The 24,123-nt window shown below is 48.5% G+C and overlaps 1 protein-coding gene across 3 annotated transcripts; it reads right to left on the reverse strand.

The window, feature by feature from the left end:
* Nucleotides 1-3,842: 3,842 nt before the first annotated feature.
* TGIF2 (TGFB induced factor homeobox 2) lies at nt 3,843-22,808 on the reverse strand. 3 transcript variants are annotated; one of them, XM_036321306.1, is made up of 3 exons: nt 22,716-22,808; nt 17,411-17,636; nt 3,843-6,558 (listed from the first exon to the last, which is right to left on the reverse strand). In XM_036321306.1, exons 2-3 carry the CDS (start codon nt 17,600-17,602, stop codon nt 6,037-6,039), a joined length of 714 nt encoding a protein of 237 aa, XP_036177199.1. In that variant the 5' UTR covers nt 17,603-17,636; nt 22,716-22,808; the 3' UTR covers nt 3,843-6,036. The 3 variants fall into 3 exon arrangements, with proteins under 3 accessions (XP_036177199.1, XP_036177197.1, XP_036177198.1); XM_036321304.1 differs by having other exon boundaries at nt 22,623-22,796; XM_036321305.1 differs by lacking the exon at nt 22,716-22,808 and adding an exon at nt 21,750-21,895.
* Nucleotides 22,809-24,123: the final 1,315 nt, after the last annotated feature.

Raw genomic sequence — 24,123 nt, forward strand, 5'->3', positions numbered from 1 at the left:
ATAAAAGTAACATGCTAATTAGACATCTTCCAGAAGTCCTTCTGAACAAAGCCACAGTGGCAGGGGCCGAGGCAGAGGTGGTTAGGGGCAATCAGGCCAGTAGGGGAGCAGTTAGGGGGCGGCCAGGCTGGCAGGGGGGCAGTTAAGGGGCGATCAGGCCAGCAAGCAGAGTGGTTAGGGGCAATCAGGCAGGCAGGCAGGTGAGCGGTTAGGAGCTGGCGGTCCCGCATTGCGAGAGGAACGTCCCAGATTGGAGAGGGTGTAGGCCGGGCTAAGGGATTACCCCCTCCCCCGTGCATGAATTTCATGCACCAGGCCTCTAGTATATAATAATATGGCATCTGATTTGCTATTGAAATTTTGTTTTCAATTACAAAAACTTAAAAATAATATACTACTTCTTTCTTTGGTAATTGTATTGTTGACACATTTTCAACAAGAAATATACTTTTGGCCGTAACCGGTTTGGCTCAGTGGATAGAGCGTCAGCCTGCGGACTGAAGGGTCCCAGGTTCGATACCGGTCAAGGGCATGTACCTTGGTTGTGGGCACATCCCCAGCAGGGAGTGTGCAGGAGGCAGCTGATTGATGTATCTCTCTCATCGATGTTTCTAACTCTCTATCTCTCTCCCTTCCTCTCTGTAAAAAATCAATAAAATATATTTAAAAAATATATATACTTTTGAGTGATATATTTTAGTAGTGATAATGAAATTTCACTCAACTGTCAATCAAAAGCAACTTATGGATAAGGCACCTAGAGTGTCTTATATGGAGTGGTAGATTTTCTGAGTGAAACTAGTGCAAATATTTAAGTTACATGTTGTTGTTCCTAACAAAAATGGAATAAGCAGGCTTTAGTTTCCTTTGTTAATATCATTTTTTAATTTTTCAATATATTTCCCAGCCTTATGTTTCTACAGGCTTAATGTATTTCATAAAATGGGGCTAATGGCAGTGATACCTAAGGAAAAATTATTATTATGGAGCTATTTTTGCCATCATTCCCTTTTATACAGCTGTATATAAATATGAATATCTGCGTCTACTTATTTATGAATTGTATTTCTTAAAAAAAAAAAAGCTGGTCAGGCTCTTAACCACTGTATTGAACTCCTGTCCTTTGATTTCTTTTTAACATTTTTCTATAGTGAATGTGGGTTGCTTATGTAATTTTTAAAAACTATTGATTTTTACAGAGAGGGAGAGGGATGGAGAGTTAGAAACATCAATGAGAGAGAAACATCGATCAGCTGCCTCCTGCACACCCTCAACTTTGGATCGAGCCCGCAACCAAGGTACATGCCCTTGACTGGAATCGAACCTGGGACCCTTCAGTCCACAGGCCAATGCTCTACCCATTGAGCAAACCGGCTAGGATGCTTATATAAAATTAAAATGATAGTCTCAGAGGCAGTACTTAACTTTCAGGCCACCATAGACTCCTGAGGGGCTTAAGGGGAAGTCAAATGGTTTGAGGAGACTACTTCGTAGTACCCTCTTCCTCTCACCTCTTTACTTTGAAAGATAAGGTGCTGTGTTCCCAACCCAGCAGTTTTCTGGGGATAAACCAGTGTCCCGATTATAAATGATTGGGACTCTGGAGCAATAGCATGAGACTCTCCTGTAGCATCAATGAGTAGTGCAAATTCCTGGGCTCTCTGGGGGTGAGGTCTGGGAATTTTGCAGCTTTGTAACCTCTCCTGATGATCTTGATGCATATTGAGGCTGGAGAACTCTTGGTAATTAGCACCAGTTCTGGCACCTAAAAGCTGTGTGGTATGAGGCAAGTTATTTTAACTGTTTTGTTTTACTCTCAGCACAGGGCTGAGAGGCCAGATAATAACAATCTTATTTCATCCTCCTAGGAGGTGAATATTTCCATTTTATTTATAAGGAAACTGAAGTTTGGAGTAGTAAACTGTCTTGCCTATGGTCACAACAGCTAATGAAGTGACAGAACCAGAATTTGAACCCAGGCTTAGATCAGATAAGTGCTTTGGAAACCAATAACATTGAGAGCAGTGACTCAATTATTTCCACATCCCCTCTGAGTTTCAGACCCTTTCCTCTATAGCTCCAGCATAGTGAGGTTACAGCCACCCCAGGCAAATGTGGGCCCTGTCTTCTGGGAGTCTTCACATTATCAGCTTCCAAACTAGAGTGTACGTTTTAAATCCAGAGTTCTGATCCCTACCCCAGATATTCCTATTCATGAGGCTGAACTGGGGAAGTTCCCAGTGAATTCCATGGAGCAATTACCACTTTCAAGAACAGTGGGGAGGAAGAGGCCTTCCTTTACCATTAATCTGAAGGAACTCGCCCACTGCCCGTAACTACCCCCTTTTCATACTGCTGTACACAGGGTCTACATTTACACTGATACCCACGGGCCTGAAGCATCATACTGGCCCCTTTGTTGAGAGTAGGGGCATAAAGAGGGGGTCAAGACCAGAGAGTAGAAATGCATTTAGAAGCTTTTTCTTCAATGAGACTATTACAGGAAAGGTAGGTGTTCTTTATGTAACATTTCTAGCTTGAGGGGAGAGGCCCTAGCCACATTATCCCTGCCAACTTTCATTACTTAAGTGCCTCTTCACCCAGAGCTCATCAGTTTGAAGCTCAGTACAGAAGACACTTTGGTTTCATTCTTTGAATTTGTAAGCCATCTCTCCTGAGGCAGTTGAACCACTCAGTGACTTCCCCTTTTATGGGAATATTGTTTCCCAGATGTAAAATGAGTATGAAACTTACTTTGAAGAGCACTTCTAGCATGTTCCTATTCTGCCAAGCCCCAGGACTAAGTGTCCAATTTGAGGGATATTGACAGAGGGAAGTGGTGAAATCAGGACCTTGGGTGAATGAATGGCTAAATTGGGGCTCTTTAATCTCCAGAACTTGAGCAGTGAAGTTGTCTCCAAATTCCTAAAGGAGCATGACCTATGGGAGATTTGATATCCTTCATCCAGGTATACTAGGGAGAAATCAGGAAAGAAGCCAATTTGGTTCAGTAGAACAAGTTTCTAGGGCTTAGCCCAAATCATGTTAGATAGCTGGATGCCAGTAGGCTGGGAGTTGCCCATTACTAGTTCAAATAAGGTCTGGGTAGAACTCAAGGTGACTTCAAACAAGACAGACTTGAATTCATATCCTTTGCTCCCTCTCTGTAAATACTAATCTCACACCAATAGGTGGGCAAATAAAAATCCCTAGTTTCTTTACCTTTGAGAAGGGCATCTCACTTCTTGTGTGTGCATACAGAAATTAAGAGAATGAACAGAGCACAGACCCAGGCATGTAGCAAGACTGTTTACTACTCTTGCAGATTTTGTACTATTTGGGCTGTAATTATAATGTGTAGTCATTATGACAGAAATGCAACCCCCAGCTAGCTTATTGAAAAAATGGAATTTACTAGCTTATGTAATTGGGAAGTCCAGAGGTGGTACTGGTTTCAGATATGACTACAACATCCATCTCGTCTCTGCTTTTGTGCTAGCCTCATACTGTAATCATGCTCTTTCCTCATTGGGAGAGGGAGAGGAAAAAGTTCCCAGGTCCCTGAGTCCCCTCACTACTTAGCAAAATCCAAAGCTCATTGTTGATCCCAGGAAAAACTGGTCCAGATTGGGATGCATATGCCCCCTGCCACCATGATGAATGGGATATGGAACAGGGTTGAGGCCAAGGAAGTAAGGCTACAGAATGTACACTTACAGGTGGTTACTAGAGCAGGTAAAAGGTAATGCAGAATAAGAACTCGGCAACTGCCCCATCTCCAGGCTGGGCCCTGGGTCACAGTGGATCAATCTGTTTCTACTTGAAAAACAAAAAAACAAAACAAAACCAAAAACAGTTTTATTTGACAAAAGACAAAAACAAAACTTATTTACAGTAGTTTTCTGCTCAAATTATTTCAATGGGATAACTGTGCTTCTCCTCCAGGTTTATCTCACAACCAAACCAAGCAGAGGCTGCCCCACCCCCAGCCTCCCTATCTTGCACAAAGGGGAGAGGGGAATGCCAACCAGAATTCAGCAGCATGGCTCCCACACCCTCACCACCTCCACTGCTCAGTGCACTGTTGGAAGGAAAAGTCCCACCCCAGCCCAACACACTTCCAAAGTCCCCTGCTACAAGCATCTTACAACAGTCACACCAGACCCGGGCTCACAAACATGGGTGGGGTAGAAGAGGCTGGGCAAACAGCAGCGTCTACTAATCTTGAAGCTGCCATGTTCATGTTCATTTTTCCCCAGCTGGGCTGGAGGAGGGTGAGGATCCCTGATCCCCTTCCCACCCACCCAGGGCATGGAAAAAGAGGGCACAGGACGAGGGAGCACGCAAAAGAGAGCTTAGGAAACTTGCCCACTCAGAGCAAAGCTCCCTCTCTGTAAATACTAATCCCCACTCTCACACCAAGAGGTGGGCTAAACCACTCAGAAATGAGGATGCCTTCCTGAAGTCTTCAGAGATCAGCCCAGAAAGGACAGAATACCTGTTTCTGCCTTTTCTCCTGGCCAGACCTAACCAAGTCAGCCAACACCAAGTAACTCTTCCCCTTGTGCCTGACCTGGAAACTTCAGGAAACTACAGGCTGGGGCTCCTGACCTGTCTTTTGGCCCAGTAACAATATTATTCAGAACAAAAATATTTTGGCTAATAAGCTAGGATTAGTGTTTCTTAGGATATATAAAGATGGGGTATACTGCTATTGAGCACTGTCAGCAATGAAACAACAAAATAAAAACGGGGAGGAGGGAGGAGAACAAGACCAACTGTGATCTGTTTCGCTGTTAAGTTCAGGGCAGGAGCCTCTGCAACTCCAATTTAAAGAAAGGTGCAACACAAAAAGACTCAGGGTGAACAGGCTTCATAATTTCCAGCCCCAGCCTCCTCTGAAGACAGTTCCTCAGGCAGCTGGTGGCAGGAAACTATTCCCTGCTTCTTCCAGGAGTAGTTTCCTGCCACCACCGTGGGAAAAGCTGCCAGTAGATGGAGCTTTTGACATTCTGGCCACTAATCCAACTTTACCTAAAGGACTCCAAAGGCTGCAGGGCAAAACTTTCAAGGATAAAGAAGGGAAAAACATTAAAGAGAAAAAACAAAAAAATAAAACCCTACTGCCTCAGTCTAGCTTCCTCCCTCCCACCCCACCCCAAAAAGTACAGTAAAAACAGAAATATAAAAAACACCTCTCCAGTTTTATCATCCTTCTCTGCTCTGTGCCTAGAAAGTTTGGTCAGATTCTCTGTTGGACCCTCTTGCTGGCTTTGGCTTTATCCTCCTTCGGTTCCTGATCCAGAAAAGCCAAAGCCTATAAAAGTCTTTCTCTCCTTTTTTGGGTAAACCAAACCAACAATAAAATAACCATTAGGAATTCTGCAGAGATTTAACTGGTCCCCCAAACAAAAATACTCCTTCCTTATAAAACAATCACCTGTTGTAGTAGTGGATCATTCCCAGTTCATCAGACTCTGTCACACAATGCACTCTTATTCCCCACACCTGGGCTCGCTGCCCCCATGAATGCAAACAACAGCAAAAAGGGAGAAATGAACACCAAGTTTGACAAAAACCTGAATATTCAACTGGAGTCTGTTCTACCTGCTGGGTTCCTCTTTTCTTTTGTTCACAATTAAGAACTAGGAATGTCCACACTGCTTAACAGAGCAGCCAGCCCAGGGGCAATCTGGACCCAGCATAGGTCTGAACTCGGCAGGTTTCCTGTGTGCAGCCCAGGAAAGCAGCTGGAACAAAGGTGTCCTGTGGGTTCTCTGGAGAAGTAGCAGCACCATGCCTGTCTCCGCTCTCTTGGTCTCATCACCTGAGGAGGCCTGGAGAAAGGCAGTCAGCAGAGGAGGTCCCCATCATAGTGCAGTGACACCAGCTGGTGTCTTCCTGCTGAAGATCCTGGACAGAGGAGATGATCCGATGTTTGGCAGTGAACCACAGAAAATGCTCTGTATGAAAGGGAACCAAAACAGAAACCCAGGACAGCTGGCTCGAGCCTCGAGCACCCCTGTGGGCAGATGCCTACTTGGGGTTTTCAGAGACGAAGGGGATGGGAGTGTGCAGTAACGGCAGCGATAGGTCCTGCTGCTTCTGAAGCTCCATCTCAGCAGCCCTCTGTAGTGCCACCTCCACCAGTAGCTGGAAGCTGCTGAAGTCCTCCTTGTCCTGCTCTGGGGGTGTGGGTGGTGGTGTGTTGAAGAGTCCACCGGTGGGGCTTCCGGCTTCAGCCCTGGTCAGCAGGGTGAGAGTGTTGCCAGGGGTCACCAGGGGTTTGGGGGGTTCTAGCTCCCCTTGTGGGAAGGGAGCTGCTGGCTTTTCCCCCTGGCCTGAGTGGAGTGGCATGGAGCACACAGACAAGGAGAGCACATTGGTGGGGGCTGGTACAGACACAGCCAGCACCGAGGGGCTGCTGCCACGGGGGAGGGCCACATCTGAGGCCTTGCCCCCTCGGCGGGAAATGGTGTATTGGTTGGGGTCTTGGCCATCCTTCCGAAGCATGTCTGGGAGAAGCCGCCGCCGAGCGTTGATGAACCAGTTACATATCTGAAATGAGTATAAGAGACTATGATCAGTTCACTAAATTAAAACCAGCTATGAAGCACCTATGTCAGGCCCCATAACATAGCAGCAAATGACACAATCACAGTCCTCAGAAAGGTTCATATTGGGAAGAGAGAGTTAAAGAAGAAATCATACAAATGAATATAAAATTGCAACAAAGATTTATCCAATGAAGGGAAGGTATAATGGTGTGCTGTTGGAGACCCAATCTAGTCTTTGTGGATTCAGGGTGGTATTTTCTGAGGAAATGGCTCCTAAATTGAGATCTGAAGGATGAGTAGTAGTTTAGGTGGGAAGGGAGAGGAACGTTCAGTTTAGGGCAGCGGTTCTCAACCTGTGGGTCGCGACCCCTTTGGGAGTCAAAGGACCCTTTCACAGGGGTCGCCTAAGACATCGGAAAACACACATATAATTACATACTGTTTTTGTGATTAATCGCTATGCTTTAATTATGTTCAATTTGTAACAATGAAATTGGGGGTCACCACAACATGAGGAACTGTATTAAAGGGTCATAGCATTAGGAAGGTTGAGAACCACTGATTTACGGGGATCAACATCTGAAAAGACCCTGTAACAGGTGGAAGCAGAGTGCCTCTGAGGAGCTCAGACAAGGAACAGCTTAGCTCCAAGGGCTGAAGCTAAGAGTGGTAACTAGAGCTTACCTCGATGGTGGGGATTTGGTTCTTTATTCTACGGGTGATGGGGAGTGTAGGAGGGTTCTAAGCAAAAGAGCAACTTGCTACAGGGGGTGTGATGAGATGACAAATGTTTGTTCTATTTGGGAAATGGGAAATGAAAGGACCTGGTGCCAAGGCAATTCACTCCTAAATTTCTATAAAGACACCAAAGAATGTCAGAAAGAAGAAAATGACTGTTTCCAGGCAAAACTAGGATCAGTGGCTCCAGTTGAATGTGCATTCAACCAACATTCTTAAGTCTTTTTTCATACATGCTGCTCAGAAAGCTCCCATTTAATGTTGACCCCATTCCCATCTAATTCACTGTTTACATCAATCTCTTTGGACCTATACATGAGGCATGAAATTTCTCACTGTCCAAGTGTTTCTCACTGTGAAGAGTTACACTGCAAAGCCAAGACATCTTTTTAACAGCTTCATGGCTCTCCTGCCCAGCCTCTTCACTAGTTGTCACTTCTCTTTCTAAAATGCAATGACTGTTGCCCTCACAGGTTTGGCTCAGTGGATAGAGCATCAGCCTGCGGACCAAAGGGTGTCAGATTCGATTCCAGACAAGGGTATATATCTCGGCTGCAGGCTCCTCCCCAGCCTGGGCCCTGGTCGGGGTGCGTACAGGAGGCAACCAATCAATGTGTTTCTCTCACATCGATGTTTCTGTCTTGCCCTCTCTCTTCCACTCTCTCTGAAAAATCAATGGGAAAAAATATCCTTGGGTGAGGATTAAAAAAATAATAAAAATAAATAAATAAAATGCAATGACTGTTATTCCTATTCTAGAAAACTGCCATATGTTTCCGACTGCCTACAAGGTCAAGTCTAGACACCCAAACCTGGTGTTAAACTCTCCCCTGCCATGGCCTCTATTTCCAGCTCTTGTGTTCTTTAGCATGTGAAATTGCTCATCAGGCCCTGTGCGGGGTTTTTTTTTTCTTTCTTTAAATAGCTCCATGATGCCTTTTGCACATCACTTTTTTTTTTTTTTTCTGAAGTGCCCTCCTTTCCACCTGAGAATGCCTACTCCTCTAAGCCTTAGCTGATCTAAGATATCAGCAATAGGGCTAGAGGAGAGGAAATGGATTCAAAACACCTCTCTGGTCCAGGCACCAAAGGGTTGTGGGTTCAATTCCTGGTCAAGGGCACATACCTGGGTTTGCAGGTTCAATCCCAGGCCGTGTCCAGCATGTGTGGGAGACAACCAATCAGTGTGTCTCTCTCACATTGATGTTTCTCTCTCTGCCTCTTCCTCCCTCCCTTCCACTCTCTCTAAAAAACTGATGGAAAAAAATATCCTCGGGTGAGAATTTTAAAAAACAGGCGTAGCTTGGTGGTTGAGCGTCGATGAACCATGAGGTCATGGTTCAATTCTCAGTGAGAAACGTCCAGGTTGTGGGCTTGATCCCTAGTGTGGGGTGTGCAGGAGGCAGCTGGTCAATGATTCTCTCTCATCATTGATGTTTCCATTTCTCTCTCCCTTTCCCTTCTTCTCCAACATAAAAACATATATATATTTAAAAAATAAAACAAAACGGGTGGGAACCGTTTTTTTTTTTTTCTGTCAAGGGCCATTTGCAGATTTATAACTTCATTTGAGGGCCATACAAAATTATCAACTTAATAATTAACCTGCTCTATTTGGTCAAACATTTAATTAACTCACCCCTAATGCCTTGGCAGGGCCAGACCAAATGATTTCACAGGCCTTACACAGTTTGCGGGCTGGACATTCTCCATCCCTATGTTTCCAACTGCCTACATCCCTGATCTAAAAGATCAACCACTCATACCCTCTTTTCTCTCAATTACTCCTAATGGCCTGGAAATGTGGCAAGACAGATCCTACAACAGCTCCTCTGGGCATTATTTTAAAAGTTATGGATTAGACTAGAAAATAGTTTCTTCCCCCTACTATTTTCCCCAAGTCCTTCTTCCTCTTGCCCTCCACTGGAGGGGTCACCAAAGGGGAAAAGCAGCCTAATAACTTTCTTGCTATCTCAGAGGTAACAGGAGAGAAGAAACATTAGAAACTGGATATTGGGAATGGGGCATGGTGGGTGTGGCCTGGTAGGAAGATATCCACAGATCTGGGCATCTTTCTGAGAGCTTTCGCTGTGAAGAGTTTTCCCATAGCTTCCAATTACTGAGCACTAAACATCTACACAATTTTCTCATAATTACATCAGGTCTATGACTTCGATCAATTCCTATTTTACTGATGAACATTCGTAAACCTCAGCCTGGAGAAGTCAGGCAGGAGTGTCCACCTCTAACCATGGGTCCCCAAGCCTGGGCCTCTGAACCTGGAGGAGTAGGAGTCCCTCCTCTATGAACCTCCCTCAGGCTGTCACACGGCCTCAGAGCCCAACTGACTTTATTCATCAAAACAGTCAGGTTAGAACTTCTCACTTTCCTATTGCTCTCCCTTTCAAGGCTTCGTGCTTACTCAGATAATACTTATTTGAGTGCGTATTATGTGCCAGACCTAGTTCTTAGTACTGGTGATCCCTTTGTGAATTAAACAGACATGCACTCTGCCCTGTGGTGCTTATAGTCCACCTGGTTGTGGAGACTGGCAATGAACAAATATGACAAGAAGACACCAATAAGTGCCAGGGAGGAAACAGACAGGAATAAAAGCATAGCATATAAAGATAAGGGAGACTACCATAGACAAGAGGTCTGGGAAGGCTGAGACCTAAAAGAAAGCAAGCCTTGCCCTAGCTGGTTTGGCTCAGAGTACAGAGTGTCGGTCTGCAGACTGAAGGGTCCTGGGTTTGATTTGTTAAAGGGCACATGCCTGGGTTTCAGGCTCAATCCCCAGTAGGGGGTGTGCAGGAGGCAACCAATCAATGATTCTCATCATTGATATTTCTATCTCTCTCTCCCTCTCCCTTCCTCTCTGAAATAAAAATATATTAAAAAGAAAGCCAGCCTTATAGAAAACTGAGGGAAGAATGTTCTAGTCAGAGGGAACAGCAAATGTCAAGGTGCTGAGGCAGGAAAGGGTTTGGTTTAAGAAACTAACAAAAGCAGGCAGGGCTGATCCACTAGGACAGAACAACCCAGCTGGTGTTGCTCAGTGGTTGAGTGTCAACCCATGCACCAGAAGATCACAGGTCTGATTCCTGGTCAGAGCACATGCCCAGTCTGTGGGCTTGATCCCCAGTAAGGGGCATGCAGGAGGCAGCTGATCAATACATCAATGTTTCTATCTCTGTCTCTCTCTCCCTTCCTCCCTCTCTGGAAAAAAAAAAAAAGAAAAAAAAAGACTAAAGGCTTAAACAGTGGCTTGACCTGAATTCCACTCTAGGTCCTTCTCTTGATCCTGTCTCCTTTCTCAGTTTATCCAGATACGCACAGAGCATGCACCAGGAGGAAGAAAAGATGAGAACCCTCCCCCTTCATCTCCTGTGGCTGGGATACTGGGAACTGTATGGGCTGCAGCAATGCATGATGTTTCTCCAAACATTCCTCTAATGTTCACTGAATGGATCAAAGGCCCAGCTCTCTTCAGGGCTCCTCTATCAATTCTACCCCTGACCATCACCTTTCTTGATTGATATCCTGGCAAGCCCTTGGGTACCATCTTCCTATGAACTCCGTGTCTACACAGCTGAAAGGCTAGCCACCTATGACAGGAGCTGGTGCCTGGAGTTGGCATGGGTCTTTGCCTAGCAGACTATAGCTGCATCCATTCCACAGGTGATCCTAGGACAGTACTAGGCCCCTGGCTCTGTCAGGATGGGAAAGCTCCTGGGCAGGGCAAAGCCTTCTGTGGGCCTTCTCTCCCTTCTCCCGGGCAGCCTGGAAGGACCCTGCCCCTGGGGTTCTCACTTATCCCTTTGCACCTCCATGGTCCAACCAGTACTACTGAGCACACAAAACCCCCTACCATTTTTCCCAAGTCCTTCTCAGACACTGGCTGAGCTGAATCCTGGCAAGAGCTGCAAGGGATCCCCAAGGATAAGGCTGACAACTGGGTGCAATGAAGTGAGGGAACTAACTAAGCACTCCGGACACCAGGTTATCATGTCGGCCATCTCACTTGCATTATTAATTTGCATACAAGCCTGGAAGGGTAGTGAGCAGTGTCCCCAAAGTACCAAATGGGGAACTGGAACTCAAAGAGAAGAAAGAATTTGCCCAAAGTCACATAGACTCCCGAGTATAAATCCGGGATTCAAACCCAGGTCTCCTGGCTTTAAGGTCCCTACTGCTATTCTTACTCTGCTTTGCTCTGTTTTGCCAGAGGGACAGATAGCTGGATAATCATTATCATAATCCTAAAAAAACAAACACTTGTTTAACCAAAACATGTCAGGTGTTGCTCTGAACACTTCCCATCTAATTATTCATTTAATCTTCAACAACTTATGAAACAGGTTCTGTGAGGATCTCCATTTTATTTGAACTGTTGAAGAAACAGACCCTGATCAGAGGTTCAGGAACTTGCTCAAGGTCATCTGTGCAAACAGATCCGGTTCAGACAGCCTGGTTCCAGGCAGGTGAAAGGACTGAAGAGAATCAGCCTAAGGCCTTTTCTCCTGGTTCAACTGCTTCCATCCCTCTGTCCACAACTGTCTCTTTAGTTACCTGTGCTACGGGAAAGCACTGCAACCCTCCACCTCACCCCTGTTGCAGGGGAAACAGATCAGTGACCTGGGTCAAGGGAGATAAGGATGAATATTTCTGTTGAGAAAGCAGCCTTGGGGAAGGGAATCTGGGAGTGTTCTCACAGCTGCGAGGGCATCTAGCCCCTAGCTGCACCTCCCATTTTGGCTTATAATTCTGAAAACACACACACACACACACACACACCCCCGTCTGCAGAAAACTTGGCAGACTGCTGTCTGTTTTGTCTTCTCATCCGATAGAAATGCACAGCTGAGGGGGGCTGGGTAAATGCAGGAGGCCTGAGTGCACCACCAATGTCAGTTGTAGAGCATGTGACTCACTCCAACTCTAGGTCCTTGGGGAAGTAGTAGGGAGAATGCCAAGGTGAATTCTGTGATTGATAAGGCAAAACAGACTGGGTGCCTGAAAGCCTGTCTCCACCATAAAACAGGGCGCTGTCCGAACAGCTACTGCCCTGTCAGTCTTTTTCATTTTTATCAGTGGCTGAGATGAACAACACGGGAGGAATCACTGTGGCAAATGGGAGTGGGAGGGGCCAGGAAGTGGGTGAAGGCCATGAGGATCAGAGCAGGGCATTTGACAAGGCGACACATGGCTTCAATTTTAACGTGTTTTCAGCTGTGAAAGACAGAAGCAAAAGCGGGGAGAGGAAAGTGAAGACATGGAGAGACCTTTCCCAAACTCATGGTACCTCCATTTGTGTTGTGATCACCACATCCAAGTGCTCTTAAGGGCAGGCTGGCTGTGTTAAACCACCTTGAGGGTAATTCTAAGAAACAGCTATTTTGGCCCTGGCCGAGTAGCTCAGTTGGTTAAGAGCGTCATCCCACTATGCCAAGATTGCAGGTTCTATCCCTGGTGAGGGCACATATAAGAATCAACCAATGAATGCATAAGTGAAACAAAAGTCAAGGTTTTTTTCTCTCTCTAAAGAAGAAAAAATAAAAGAAATAGCTATTTCTCACCTGCTTTATAGATCTGGTGGGGAAGGGGGCAAGTCAGAAATGTGTGTTTTTTTGTTTTGTTTTTGTTTTTTTTTTTTAAATATATTTTTATTGATTTTTCCACAGAGAGGAAGGGAGAGAGATAGAGAGTTAGAAACATCGATGCGAGAGAAACATCGACCAGCTGCCTCCTGCACATCTCCCACTGGGGACGTGCCCGCAACCCCAGGTACATGCCCTTGACTGGAATCGAACCCGGGACCCTTCAGTCCACAGGCCGACGCTCTATCCACTGAGCCAAACCAGTTTTGGCCAGAAATGTGTGTTTTTAAGCTTCCCAGAGTTCTGCCACTCAGGCTTAGGAACCAATGGTTTAACCCACTGGTGTAATTTGTCCTTGTGGATCGAGCCCTTTATTTACGCAAATAAGCTTACACAGAAGCTCAAAAGATATACATATAGATGAAAGGCCCTGAGGTGGGGAGACAAGGTTGCTGGCAGGCAGGAAGAATCGGGAGGCAGCTAGCTTTGGCATCAGAGTCAGGAGAGCAGCTTCAAAGGGTAAGGTGTTGCTGAGTGTTGGGCCAGGCCACACCTGCCACAGAGCAGCCCACTACAGCTTCTCCAGCAGGCTCCTTTCTTACCTGTCTGGTTCCCCATTCCCAAGGGACTGCTGCCCTTACCTCCCTATTCCTCCAAGTCTGTCAAGACTCCATTCACATGCTGCTTCCTGAGAGAAGCCTTTCAGACACCGAATTGGTATTTAATTGCATTAAATAGTCTTTTAAATAATGTCTTCCCTCCTCTCCTCCCTCCCCTGAGGTTAGCCAAGGGCAGGGAGCTTCCAGCTCAGAGCACTGGGCCTAGAGCAGAGCATAACCCCAGTCAATATTACAGAGTGAAGGAATGGAGCCAGAACCTCCCTGCTACACTCACCTTCCCTCCCCCAAACAGCCCCTTAGACCAGTCAGAAACCACAGCAATAAAGAGGGCTTGGGGGGGGGGGGGGGGTCACAGGTTCCACTGAAAAATCCTTTACAAATGACCTTTGTAGTTGGCCTCACCATCCTACCTGCCTAGCCCTGGGCAAGTACCAGCAAACCAGTTAGTTAAGTGACTCATTGACTTGCTAATGAGACAGCTCCTGGGCGGTTAAAAGAGACAATCAAAAGAGATGTCCCCAGGGAAAGAGGAAACAGGCCTTGGCAAAATGCGGATGCTTGTTGAAGCCAGGTGATTGGTACCACAGGTTCATTAGAATATTCTCTTTTTATGGATTCAGTATTGCAAATGTTTTAAATAATGAAGTCTTAAAAATTAAATATACTGAACAGACCGTCCAACCTCAGAGAGAAGGCAGGGGAGAGGGGGGTTAGAGATCAACCAAAAGACTTGTATGCATGCATATTAGTGTAAGCAATGGACAAAGACACTGGGGGGTGGGGGCTTGTCTTCGGAGGTGGAGGGGGGTCAATCAGGGAAAAAGGAGACATATGTAATACTTTAAACAATTAAAAAAAGAAAAAAGAAAAAGGGCACTTAAAAACAAAAAATTAAATACAGGAAAGAGATGCTTCCAGGAACTTAAGCCCATTTTTCCGGATTGATGAACCACATTTCCTTACTTCTGAGGTCCTGCCTGTTGACATTTCTAACACTTATTTTCATTTTCTGTCACTTCAATAATTATTTCTGAAGCACCTATCAGATATGTGGTACTGAGCTAAACACTGGGATACAGTGATAAATGAGATCAGACCTCCAGAGTTTAGTGCGTTGTAAAAAGCAATTACAGTCAAGGATCCAAATGCTGACCCAGTCCTAGTGCTATGGGAAGGCAGAGGTCCTCCACGGGTTGGGAGTCTCCCTGGTCAGATGGGAGCAAACTGGTCTGGGGTATCAATCAGTGTGGCAGAAATATGGAGAGGGGAGCCAGGGATGAAGCGGCTCTGCAGATAGGGACAGGTGATGTTGTCATTAGGTTGGCAGAAGCCATTGAAGGGTTTTAATTTTAAGTAGAGGGGTGACAAGTGATCAGACAAGGGTAGTAGGTCCAGATAGAAAAGCCTTATTCCAGAAATATTTAAGGGGTATGTATAGGAATTGGTGACTGACTACATAAGCTGGGAAAGAGCTTCAAGAGGAACCCTTCTAAAGGGAAAGAGCCAGCTTGGAGATGTTATCAGTAATCAAGGAAACTTAAAGTTCCCGTAAGACCTCCAAGCAGAGGTGTACTCTGGGAATTCATAATATAGTTTCCATCAAGTAGTGCCAGGTGGCCCCCACTGCTTTTGAACTCTGGGCATGACTCTAGTGCTGGGTGGCCACTGGAACTCCTCCTACGCCTTCATCAGAAGTCTCTAGCTAACCCTTGCCCCAGACCTACATTTCTGTAAGTGGGATCTGGGGATATGCTGTCCTAGGGACCCACTAGTTCTCCACAAGAACATTGTGGCTTTGTGTTTCTGTTGGGATTATGGGCAGGAGCACCATGGCCTGTGGCAACCCAGACTTGCTCAACTCCCGTCGGTGCCTCTGTCACACATAACACCATCCATTTATAATGATGCAGTTAGATGAAATCTCACTGGTTTTACAGTAATTTGCTTTGGAAAACTGTGTATTTTATAGTTATGTATAAGAGCAAAAGCAAGACGTTTTTTACCCAGTTTTCAATTTGTATATAAGTGATGTGATAATAAAAATATTTTCTTTAAATTGAGAAACAGTGTCCCTGACAAAAAGCAATTTCATTGTAGTGTGACCAGTGGCTTGACAGTGCAGGTATGAGGCAGTGGGAATACACAGCAGTGGCCTCACACGTAGGCTGGGAAAATCAGATGCTTTCCAAAGAACATGCTGAAATGGAGTGAATGAACCCGGATCAGAAAGGTCAGGAAGAAGCCAAGGGAGAAGGCCTGGAGGCCCAGAGGGCTCAAGGGCTCCAGGGGCAGGAAGAACTGAGAGATGAGGCTGCTGAGTACCTAAGTTTGGACTTTATCCTGAAGTCAATAGGGTCTGTGGAGTGTGTGACACAATCAGAATTACACTTAGTGTTCAAGAGAATAGACTTAAAAGGAACAAGGCTGGAGGCAGGAAGACCAGCAAAGAGGCTCTCTAGGTGATGCTGGCTCTCAGGCTCCAGGGCAGAAGCCCCGCCCTGGCTCTCTGCCGCTTTCAGTCACTGCCAGCAGGGACGGCTTTTTGCAAACATCAGTGACCAAGTCTTTCCTGCTACTGCATCCAAGAATACACACTCCTTGCGGGTAGGAATGAGTCTGGTTCCTCTGGGATCCCAACTCTGTCCAGCATAGAGATGGGCATAGTGGAGTGCTTGGCAGTACCCTGTAAGGAGCTAGGCACTGCTAGACACCTGGGGTCAGTCCAAGACCTATGATTTAGGAGAGGTAAGGAGAAAAAGGAGAGCAGAAGCACTGACTCTGCCAAACACCTCACAGTGTGCCTTGAATTCTTCTCTGTCCCTCCTTACACACTGCGAAAATGCTACAATCACCTCCCTTTTTCAGAAGAGGAAACTCGAGGAGGAAACTCAGTGAGGAGGCAGTGACATGGCCCAGGTCAAAGCTACCTCTTGTGGAGAAGATGGGATCCGAGTCAGGGTTTGTAACACGAAAAGCCTTTCTTGTAGGCAGACTCCAATCAACCACTGCCCAGCGAGTGTAAGTCAGGTGACAGGAGTTCTGAGGACTGAATACTCACCATGACAATTCATGGAGGAGGGACAAGAGCTGGGAAGACCTGGGAGGTTCCCAGTGGGGCAAGGGAAGGAGGGAGAAACCATATCATGGATTGGAGAAGTGGTCTAGGAAAGGACAGAAGTGGAAAGGGGGGTGGGCCTTTGCTAGGCTGAGGCCCTGCTCTGTGTCTCCCAGGTAGGTGAGAGCCAAACTGGAGGCAAGGCAGACTGGGGTGTCCAGCCTCAGCACTTAAACAAAACACCTACATGTTGGCAACTGAGGCAGTGTCTTGCACTTTGATAAATACCTTATGAAGTACTCAAAGCACTTTCACATCCAGTTCTGAATTTGTTCCTCACAACAATTCAGTCAGGCAGGAGAGGATTGGAACCCCCACTTAATAGATGGGGAAATCAAGATGTGGTCCACAGCTTCTGTGTGGCCGAACTGGGTTTTGTACCCAGAATCTCACTTTTGCCCTTTCTCTGACCATGATTCCAACACTGCAGATCACCAGCTGTCCCCTGCCACCAAGTCACATCCAAGCATCACTCTGGGCTGGGGCCGAACTCCAGACACTCAATGCATTCTCACCTTCCCACGGCCTCCAATGTTAACGAGACACCTGGACATTAACACAATTCCTTGCTTCTTCTGAACTCTCAAAAAAATCTGAAATCTAGCTGCAATGACCTCATGTCACTGTCCTTCTTTGTGGCAGGGGGACTGGGTGTTCTCATCTGACCAAAGGAGAAACTGAGGCCCAGAGAGGGAGGTGACCAGCCTAAGGTCACACGGTGAGTCAGTGATAGGGCTGGGAGAGGACTACACCCAGGTCTTCCGCTGCCCCCCTCCTTACCTGCAGCACAGACAGATTGGTTTGTCCAGAAAGGCTTAGCTTCTCCTGCTCAGAGGGGTAGGCATTGTAGCGGTGCAAGTACAGCCAGTCGCGGAGGATCTTTACCGACTCCTTGGGCAGGTTCCCTCTGCGCTTCCTCTTGCCTGCCAGGGAGAGGAGGCCTTCATCCTCACCCGGATCACTGTCTGACATGATGTCTAAGGGCTAAGCTGGACCTCAGGCAAGCCTGGAACAAGTGACAAAGGGGATGGGGACATTATATCATTACCATGCACTGCTTCTCACCCTCTTCCTATTCTCTAAACACACCATGATTAGAGCCTTGGACACCAGAACTATGGGGAAATTCCAAGTCAAAGCCTCAGGACATTCCACAGCCTAGGCAACCTAGAAGGGGTGAGTCCAAAATGCCTCTATTTCAGTAGATGACTACTGAACTAAATAGCAGCTCATTTTTTTAAATTTAGAAGTTTCTCCAATTAGTTTACATTCAATATTACTTTGTATTCGTTTCAGATGTACAGCATAGTGGTTAGACAATCATTTACTTTACAAAATGTTCCTTGTAAATGGCAGTTCATTAATAAGCAGTGCCAGCCTAGAAATAATTAGTTAGTTACTCTTGAGATCTGTACAGAGCATCTTCCATTTATTATCTCAATTCTATCCTCACAAAGCCCTTGTAAGGGGGATACTATTATTATCATTTTATAGATGGGCAAACTAAGGCCCAGAGAGATTAAGAAAGCCACCTAAGATACTATGGCTCTTAAATAGTTACCATGTGACCCAGTAATTTCACTCCTAGGTATCTACCCAAAAGAAATTAAAACCTATGTTCACACGAAAGCTTGTACACAAACGTTTATAGCAACATTATTCATAATAGCGAAAGGTGGAACCCTGGTTGGGTAATTCAGTTGGGTTAGACTGTCAACCTGATATGCCAAAGGTTTTGGGTTTAATACCGGTCAGGGCTCATAAGAGTCAATTGATGTTGATTTCTGTCTCTCTCCCTTCTCTCTCTCTCAAATCAATCAGTAAATAAAATAAAATAAAGCAAAAGGTGGAAACAATCAAGTATCAATAACAGATGAATGGATAAATAACATGAGGTCTATCCATACAGTGCAATATTATTTGGCCATAAAAAGGACTGAAGTCCTGATTCATGTTACAATGTGGATGAAACTTGAAAATATAATGCTAAATGAAAGAAACGCATTACAAGGAACACACACTCTATAACTTCATGTTAATGAAATGTCCAGAATGGGCTAGGCAGGAATAGAAGGGTGATAGCTAAAGGGAGTGAAGGTTTTTTTGAGGTGATAAACATGTTCTAAAATTGACGGTGGTGATGGTTGGATAGTTGTGAATATACAGTTCACCCTTGAACAATGTGTGTGTGCGTGTGTGTGTGTGTGGGGGGGGGTTGCGGGTGCCAAGCCACACAGTTGAAAAACTGCAAATAACATTTGACTCCCGCAAAACTTGGCTGTCCCGCAGTATTTACAAGGGATTTGTTGATACCCAAATCTGGCAGATGCTCAAGTCCCCTAAAAAGATGGTGTAGATCAGTGATGGCGAACCTTTGAGCTCGGCGTGTCAGCATTTTGAAAAACCCTAACTTAACTCTGGTGCCGTGTCACATACAGAAATTTTTTGATATTTGCAACCATAGTAAAACAAAGACTTATATATTTTTTTATATATATTTTTGATATTTGTTTTATATATTTAAATGCCATTTAACAAAGAAAAATCAACCAAAAAAAAAATGAGTTCTCGTGTCACCTCTGACACGTGTGTCATAGGTTCGCCATCACTGGTGTAGATCCATGCATCTATAGACTTCAAATCAGATGGAAGACAGTATGGTATTTATTTATTTTTTTAAAATCCTCACCTGAGGATTTGTTTTTATTGACTTTTAGAAGGAGAGGAAGGGAGGAAGAGAGGGAGGGAGGGAGAAAGAAGAGGGAGAGGGAGAGAAAAATTGGTCCTGTATGTGGGGCCAGGATCAAACCTGAAACTTAGGTATGTGCCCTGACCAGGAATCAAACCCAAAACCCTTTGGTGTACTGCTCTATGCTCCAATCAGCTGAGCCACCTAGCCAGAGCCAGGCACTTATTGAAAAATTCCAGCCCTAGCTGGTTTGGCTCACCGGATAGAGTGTCGGCCTGGGGACTGAAGGGTCCCAGGTTCAATTCCGGTCAAGGGCATGTACCTTGGTTGTGGGTACATCCCCAGTAGGGGGTGTGCAGAAGGCAGCTGATCGATGCTTCTCTTTCATCAATGTTTCTAACTCTCTATCCCTCTCCCTTCCTCTCTGTAAAAAAGCAATAAAAAATATATTTTAAAAAAAAAGAAAGAAAAAATTCCACACATAAGTGGACCCACACAGTCCAAACCCAGGTTGTTTAAATTTCAACTGTACTAAACAACATTACCTTGTTCACTTTAAATTGGCAAGTTCTACGGTATGTGAATTATATCTCAATAAAGCTGTTATAGAGGCTGAAACCGGTTTGGCTCAATGGATAGAGCGTTGGCCTGTGGACTGAAAGGTCCCAGGTTCGATTCCGGCCAGGGGCATGTACCTGGGTTGCGGGCACATCCCCAGTAGGAGATGTGCGGGAGGCAGCTGATCGATGTTTCTAACTATCTCTCTCCCTTCCTCTCTATAAAAAATCAATAAAATATATATTTAAAAAAAATCTGTTATAGAAAAGAAAACTCACATCCAGGATATAGTATATATAGTATAGTGGGTTTGGACCAAGGTAGTTTGGTCCCTCACCCTTACTCCATACCATCTTGCCTCCCAAGTCTCCCAAGATGTCAGGAAACTATTAATCACCATGGTCCTATAGCAACCCATGTAACATTTACTGTGCACCTACTGTGTGCCCTGCAGAGTGTTGAGCCATCCCTCAACATGAGGGATGTCTCTCATACATTCTCCTTTGTGATCTAGCTCCTGGCCTGGTCCCAGAATCAACTCCTCAAAAACTTATAATAAATAAGCAAGGCCGGGGCTCTGGTCCCTCCAACCCGGCTACCTAACCTTGCGCAATGTCCTTCCTCCCCTTTCTGGGCTTAAGCCCCCACATCAAATGAAAGAAGGTGTTTCCCTAGACAACCCAACTCAGTTGCTCAGCCCCCTGACAAACTTCTTGTTCACACATGCAAAAGAGATTTACATTTTTAAACCAAAAGTTCCAGGCCAAGCTGATGCCAGAATCTCAAGCCTCCTCCCTTCTCAGCCTTTTAACAGTTCCCCAGGAGGCTGGGCCAACAGACTCTGGCATTTCCCAGGTTTTGTTTCCTCAACTTGGGCCAGAGCCCAGATAACTGGGCTGGGCAGGCCAGGCTTTCGAGGGAAGGGTCCACCCTCCCAGCCAGGCCACCTGGAGGCGAGACAGCACTGATTAGAGGTGCCACTCCTCAGAGAGCGCCAACATCCGACTGCTTTCCGCGGTCAGGTGTCTAAAGCTGAGTGGCCGGGGCAGTTGGGATCTGGGTGAAGGGATGCCGCCCTGGCAAGCTGCGAGTTTACTCAGGGTTATCTGTACAAATTCCACCCTGGCTGCTAGCCAGGTTCCAGACTGTGGGGTCTCAGGGTCGGCCGGTGGCACGACCCCCTCAAGTCGACACAGACCTCTCCACCCTGGTGGCCTGCACCTCAGCCCACTTACAATCCGGGGAGGTACCCCACATAGACACCCCACAATCACCCCGGACAACCCCCCAACAGCACCCACTCATCCCTCGGCCCCTGGAATCCCCATAAATGTCACCGACACATACAGCACACACTCAGTTTCCAGATCCCACTTCTAGCACGGCCAGCGGGCACCCACACAACCAGCCCAACTCGCGGGTATCAGCCCACCCACGAACTCAAGCCTACCCGCCCCGCCCCCCCACGACCTCTCGGGCCAGGAGAGCTCCGGACGTCACCGCGCCGGCCAGCAGCTCTCGCCCCACTGGCTGAGGCAGCAGCTGGCGATATACCGCCCGGGGCACCCGGCTGCACACGCCGCGATGCGGACCTGCAGTCACTCCGCACCAACTTTCTGACAACTCCCCGCCCGGCGGGCCACTCCCCCGGGCCGCGCACCCCGCCGCACGCCCCGCACTTCACACAAAGCGCGCAGCCTCCCCCGCGGCCCAGACCCCGTCAGAGCACATGGCTCCCGGGCGGCGGGGAATCGGCCTGAGCCGGGGCGCCTGCACCCCTCAGCCCCCCGCCCCGCGTCAGCCAGGGCGCTCCAGCTCACCCGCGGGCCCGCAATTCGGTGGGGCGGGGGCTCTGGAAGAAGAAAAACTCACATGTCCGTCCCGGGGCAGGAAAAAGTTTGGTTCCCACCCCCTTCCCCCGCGGCTCGGCGCTGACGGACTCTTCGGGGCGCGGGGCCGGCCGAGCCTGCGCGCTCGGCTTTGTGCTCGGAACTCGGCCCGGAGGGGGAGGGGATGGGAGGGGGCTGGGCTCCCACCTCCGCACCGCCCCCCCCTCCGACCTGCGCCCAGACTCCATGTTGGCCGCCCCCTACCCGGGAGACCGAGCGTTTCCCCCGCCGGAGGCTCGGCTCACGCTCGGCCGGCCTGAGGGTCCCGGCGCGCACAAACTTTCTTGGGGTCGCTGGCCCCCCGAGCCCCGCTTCCTTGACCCGCCCGGGAGTGACAGATGCCTCCGAGACAGACTTTCCTTTGTTCCAAAGGAAAGGGGAACTCGCGCGGGCTCCCCGGCCCTCCCAGCTCCGGGCCCTTCCCGCGGCCCCCACCCGCAGCTGTCACTCTCCGCGGCCCCCTCGCCCGCCCGCTCCGCCGCAACGCGGTTGGGGGGGGGGGCGGGGGGCTGCCGGCGGTTAGCAACGTGCACTTTTGAAACCAAACAAACCCGCCCCCGCGCGCTCACCCCGGCAGGGCCAGGGGCGGCCCATCTGCCGTGGTGGGATCCCAGGAAGCTGGGTTCCCCAAAAGGTCCCCAGACGAGTTTTCTCCCGGCGGGGGGGTGGGGCACCCCCTACCAGCCCCCGCCAGCACCGTGCGGCCGGGACTCACAGACACCCCCGAGCTCACACACCCACCATCGCACGCGCCAGGACGACGCCACCTCCCCCTCCGGCCCAGAAGAAAAAACTTTCCAAGTTGTCCGCGCGCCCCCCGCCCCTCATCAACTCGGCCCCTGCGCCCCGCACTGACTTTCCCGAGCGGCTTTTCCGTCCACGCGGCCTGGGGCTCGGTCCGCGGCGTCTGGGCAGCGGGCGGGGGGCGCCGGGGGAGCGCGCCGCGTACCTGCCGGGCCTGACACTCGGCCTGACAGCTCGCGGCTGGAAAGCACCTCGCGGCCTGACGTCAGATCCCCTCTCCCCCGCCTGCCGGCTCTCGCCGCTCGCCCTCCCCCACCCGCCCGGAGCGAGAAAACAAACTTCGTGCGAGCGCCGCGAGCGACGCCCACCCCGCGCGGGGCGTGCCGGCGGCCGCGAGGGGCTTGGCCCCGCCCACCGCGCCCGGAGGGGGCGGGGCCGGGGGCACCTTCTTCCTGCGCCTCCCCCCCTCAGGAATGCCGCATGGCCTCGCCGGAGGAGCGGTGGGAACCCGGGCTGGGATGGTGCGCTCGGGGGCAGGAAGTGGCCCGAAGCTCCTTTCGGAGAGCATTTCCGGGGCGCCTACTGTGTGCTTCAGGTTGTGGGGGCGGGGGGAGCACTGCTTGGAGGAGAAATAATGTCAATTCCGACCTTTGTAATCCTCCCTTCAGTAGGATCTTCCCGCCGGCAGTGTGGTTTATTCCCATTGCACAGAGGGGAAACTGAGGCCCAGTTAGGCCCGGGGTTTACCCCCCGCTGGTAAGGACCGGGCTCTGAATGCAACCTCTGTTCTGCCCACAAGGGCCCATCGAATCGGGTAGAAGGCTTCTCCCGACACCATCACAAAACATGTAGGCCGCAGGTCTCGCTCACCCGCAGCGGCTAGAGGTGAAAGCGACCAGTTCCGAAGGCGCGTTGGTAACGCGAGGACGCCGAGCGGGGCACGCAGGTGTACCATCCGGTCCAGTCCGGCTGCTGGGGTGGGTGCTAGATACGTCAGTCCCTGAGGTGCCCGTGCGCTTCAGAGAGGCTCCTGCTCCTCGTCACACAGTCAGCCAGTGTCATTCAGTCCAGGTGGATCCCACGGCGGAGCCGAGCCATGGCTTCGCCCCGTAGAGACAGGCCCTTGGGAGGCAGACCGCCCGCCCAGGAGCTCCAGTGCTCCTGGCTGGTTTCTTTTTCCTCTGCCCATCGCACCAGCTCCGGGACGTTTCCCTTGCTCTTCCCCAACTCTGCCTGCCAGTACTCTTTCCTGCTTTTTGTCTCTGTACCACTTACTGTGGAACACCTGTTGACCACCCCCACCCCGCTAGGACCTGGGGGTGCGGGGAATACCTTGTATGCTACCCCCCCACCCCAGCTCTTGGCCCCTACCCAGCACAGAGTCAGCCTAAAACTGGTCAAGGCCTTTTCTGGGCCTCCGGTTCCTCATCTGGATCCAGACATTTAGGACCCTTGAGCTTGGAAATCAGGAGCCTTGAAATGGCTTTTGGTCTTAACTGCACTTTAGCAATGGAGACTTGAACAAAAATCGAATGTTCTCCAAATAGGCCCTAAGCCAATCAGAATGCTGATTAAGTGGCTGTTAATAGGATGCACCTGAATTTCCCATTGAT

This window comes from Myotis myotis, unplaced genomic scaffold (assembly GCF_014108235.1).
Source record: "Myotis myotis isolate mMyoMyo1 unplaced genomic scaffold, mMyoMyo1.p scaffold_m19_p_9, whole genome shotgun sequence".
Classification (NCBI taxonomy): Eukaryota; Metazoa; Chordata; class Mammalia; order Chiroptera; family Vespertilionidae; genus Myotis; species Myotis myotis.

Excerpts from the sequence above, each read along its gene's own strand:
- TGIF2 (XM_036321306.1), bottom strand. The coding sequence starts at position 17,602 with ATGTCAGACAGTGATCCGGGTGAGGATGAAGGCCTCCTCTCCCTGGCA. Across the intron at positions 6,559-17,410 it reads CCAATCTGTCTGTGCTGCAG|ATATGTAACTGGTTCATCAA; the intron begins GTAAGGAGGGGG and ends TACTCATTTCAG.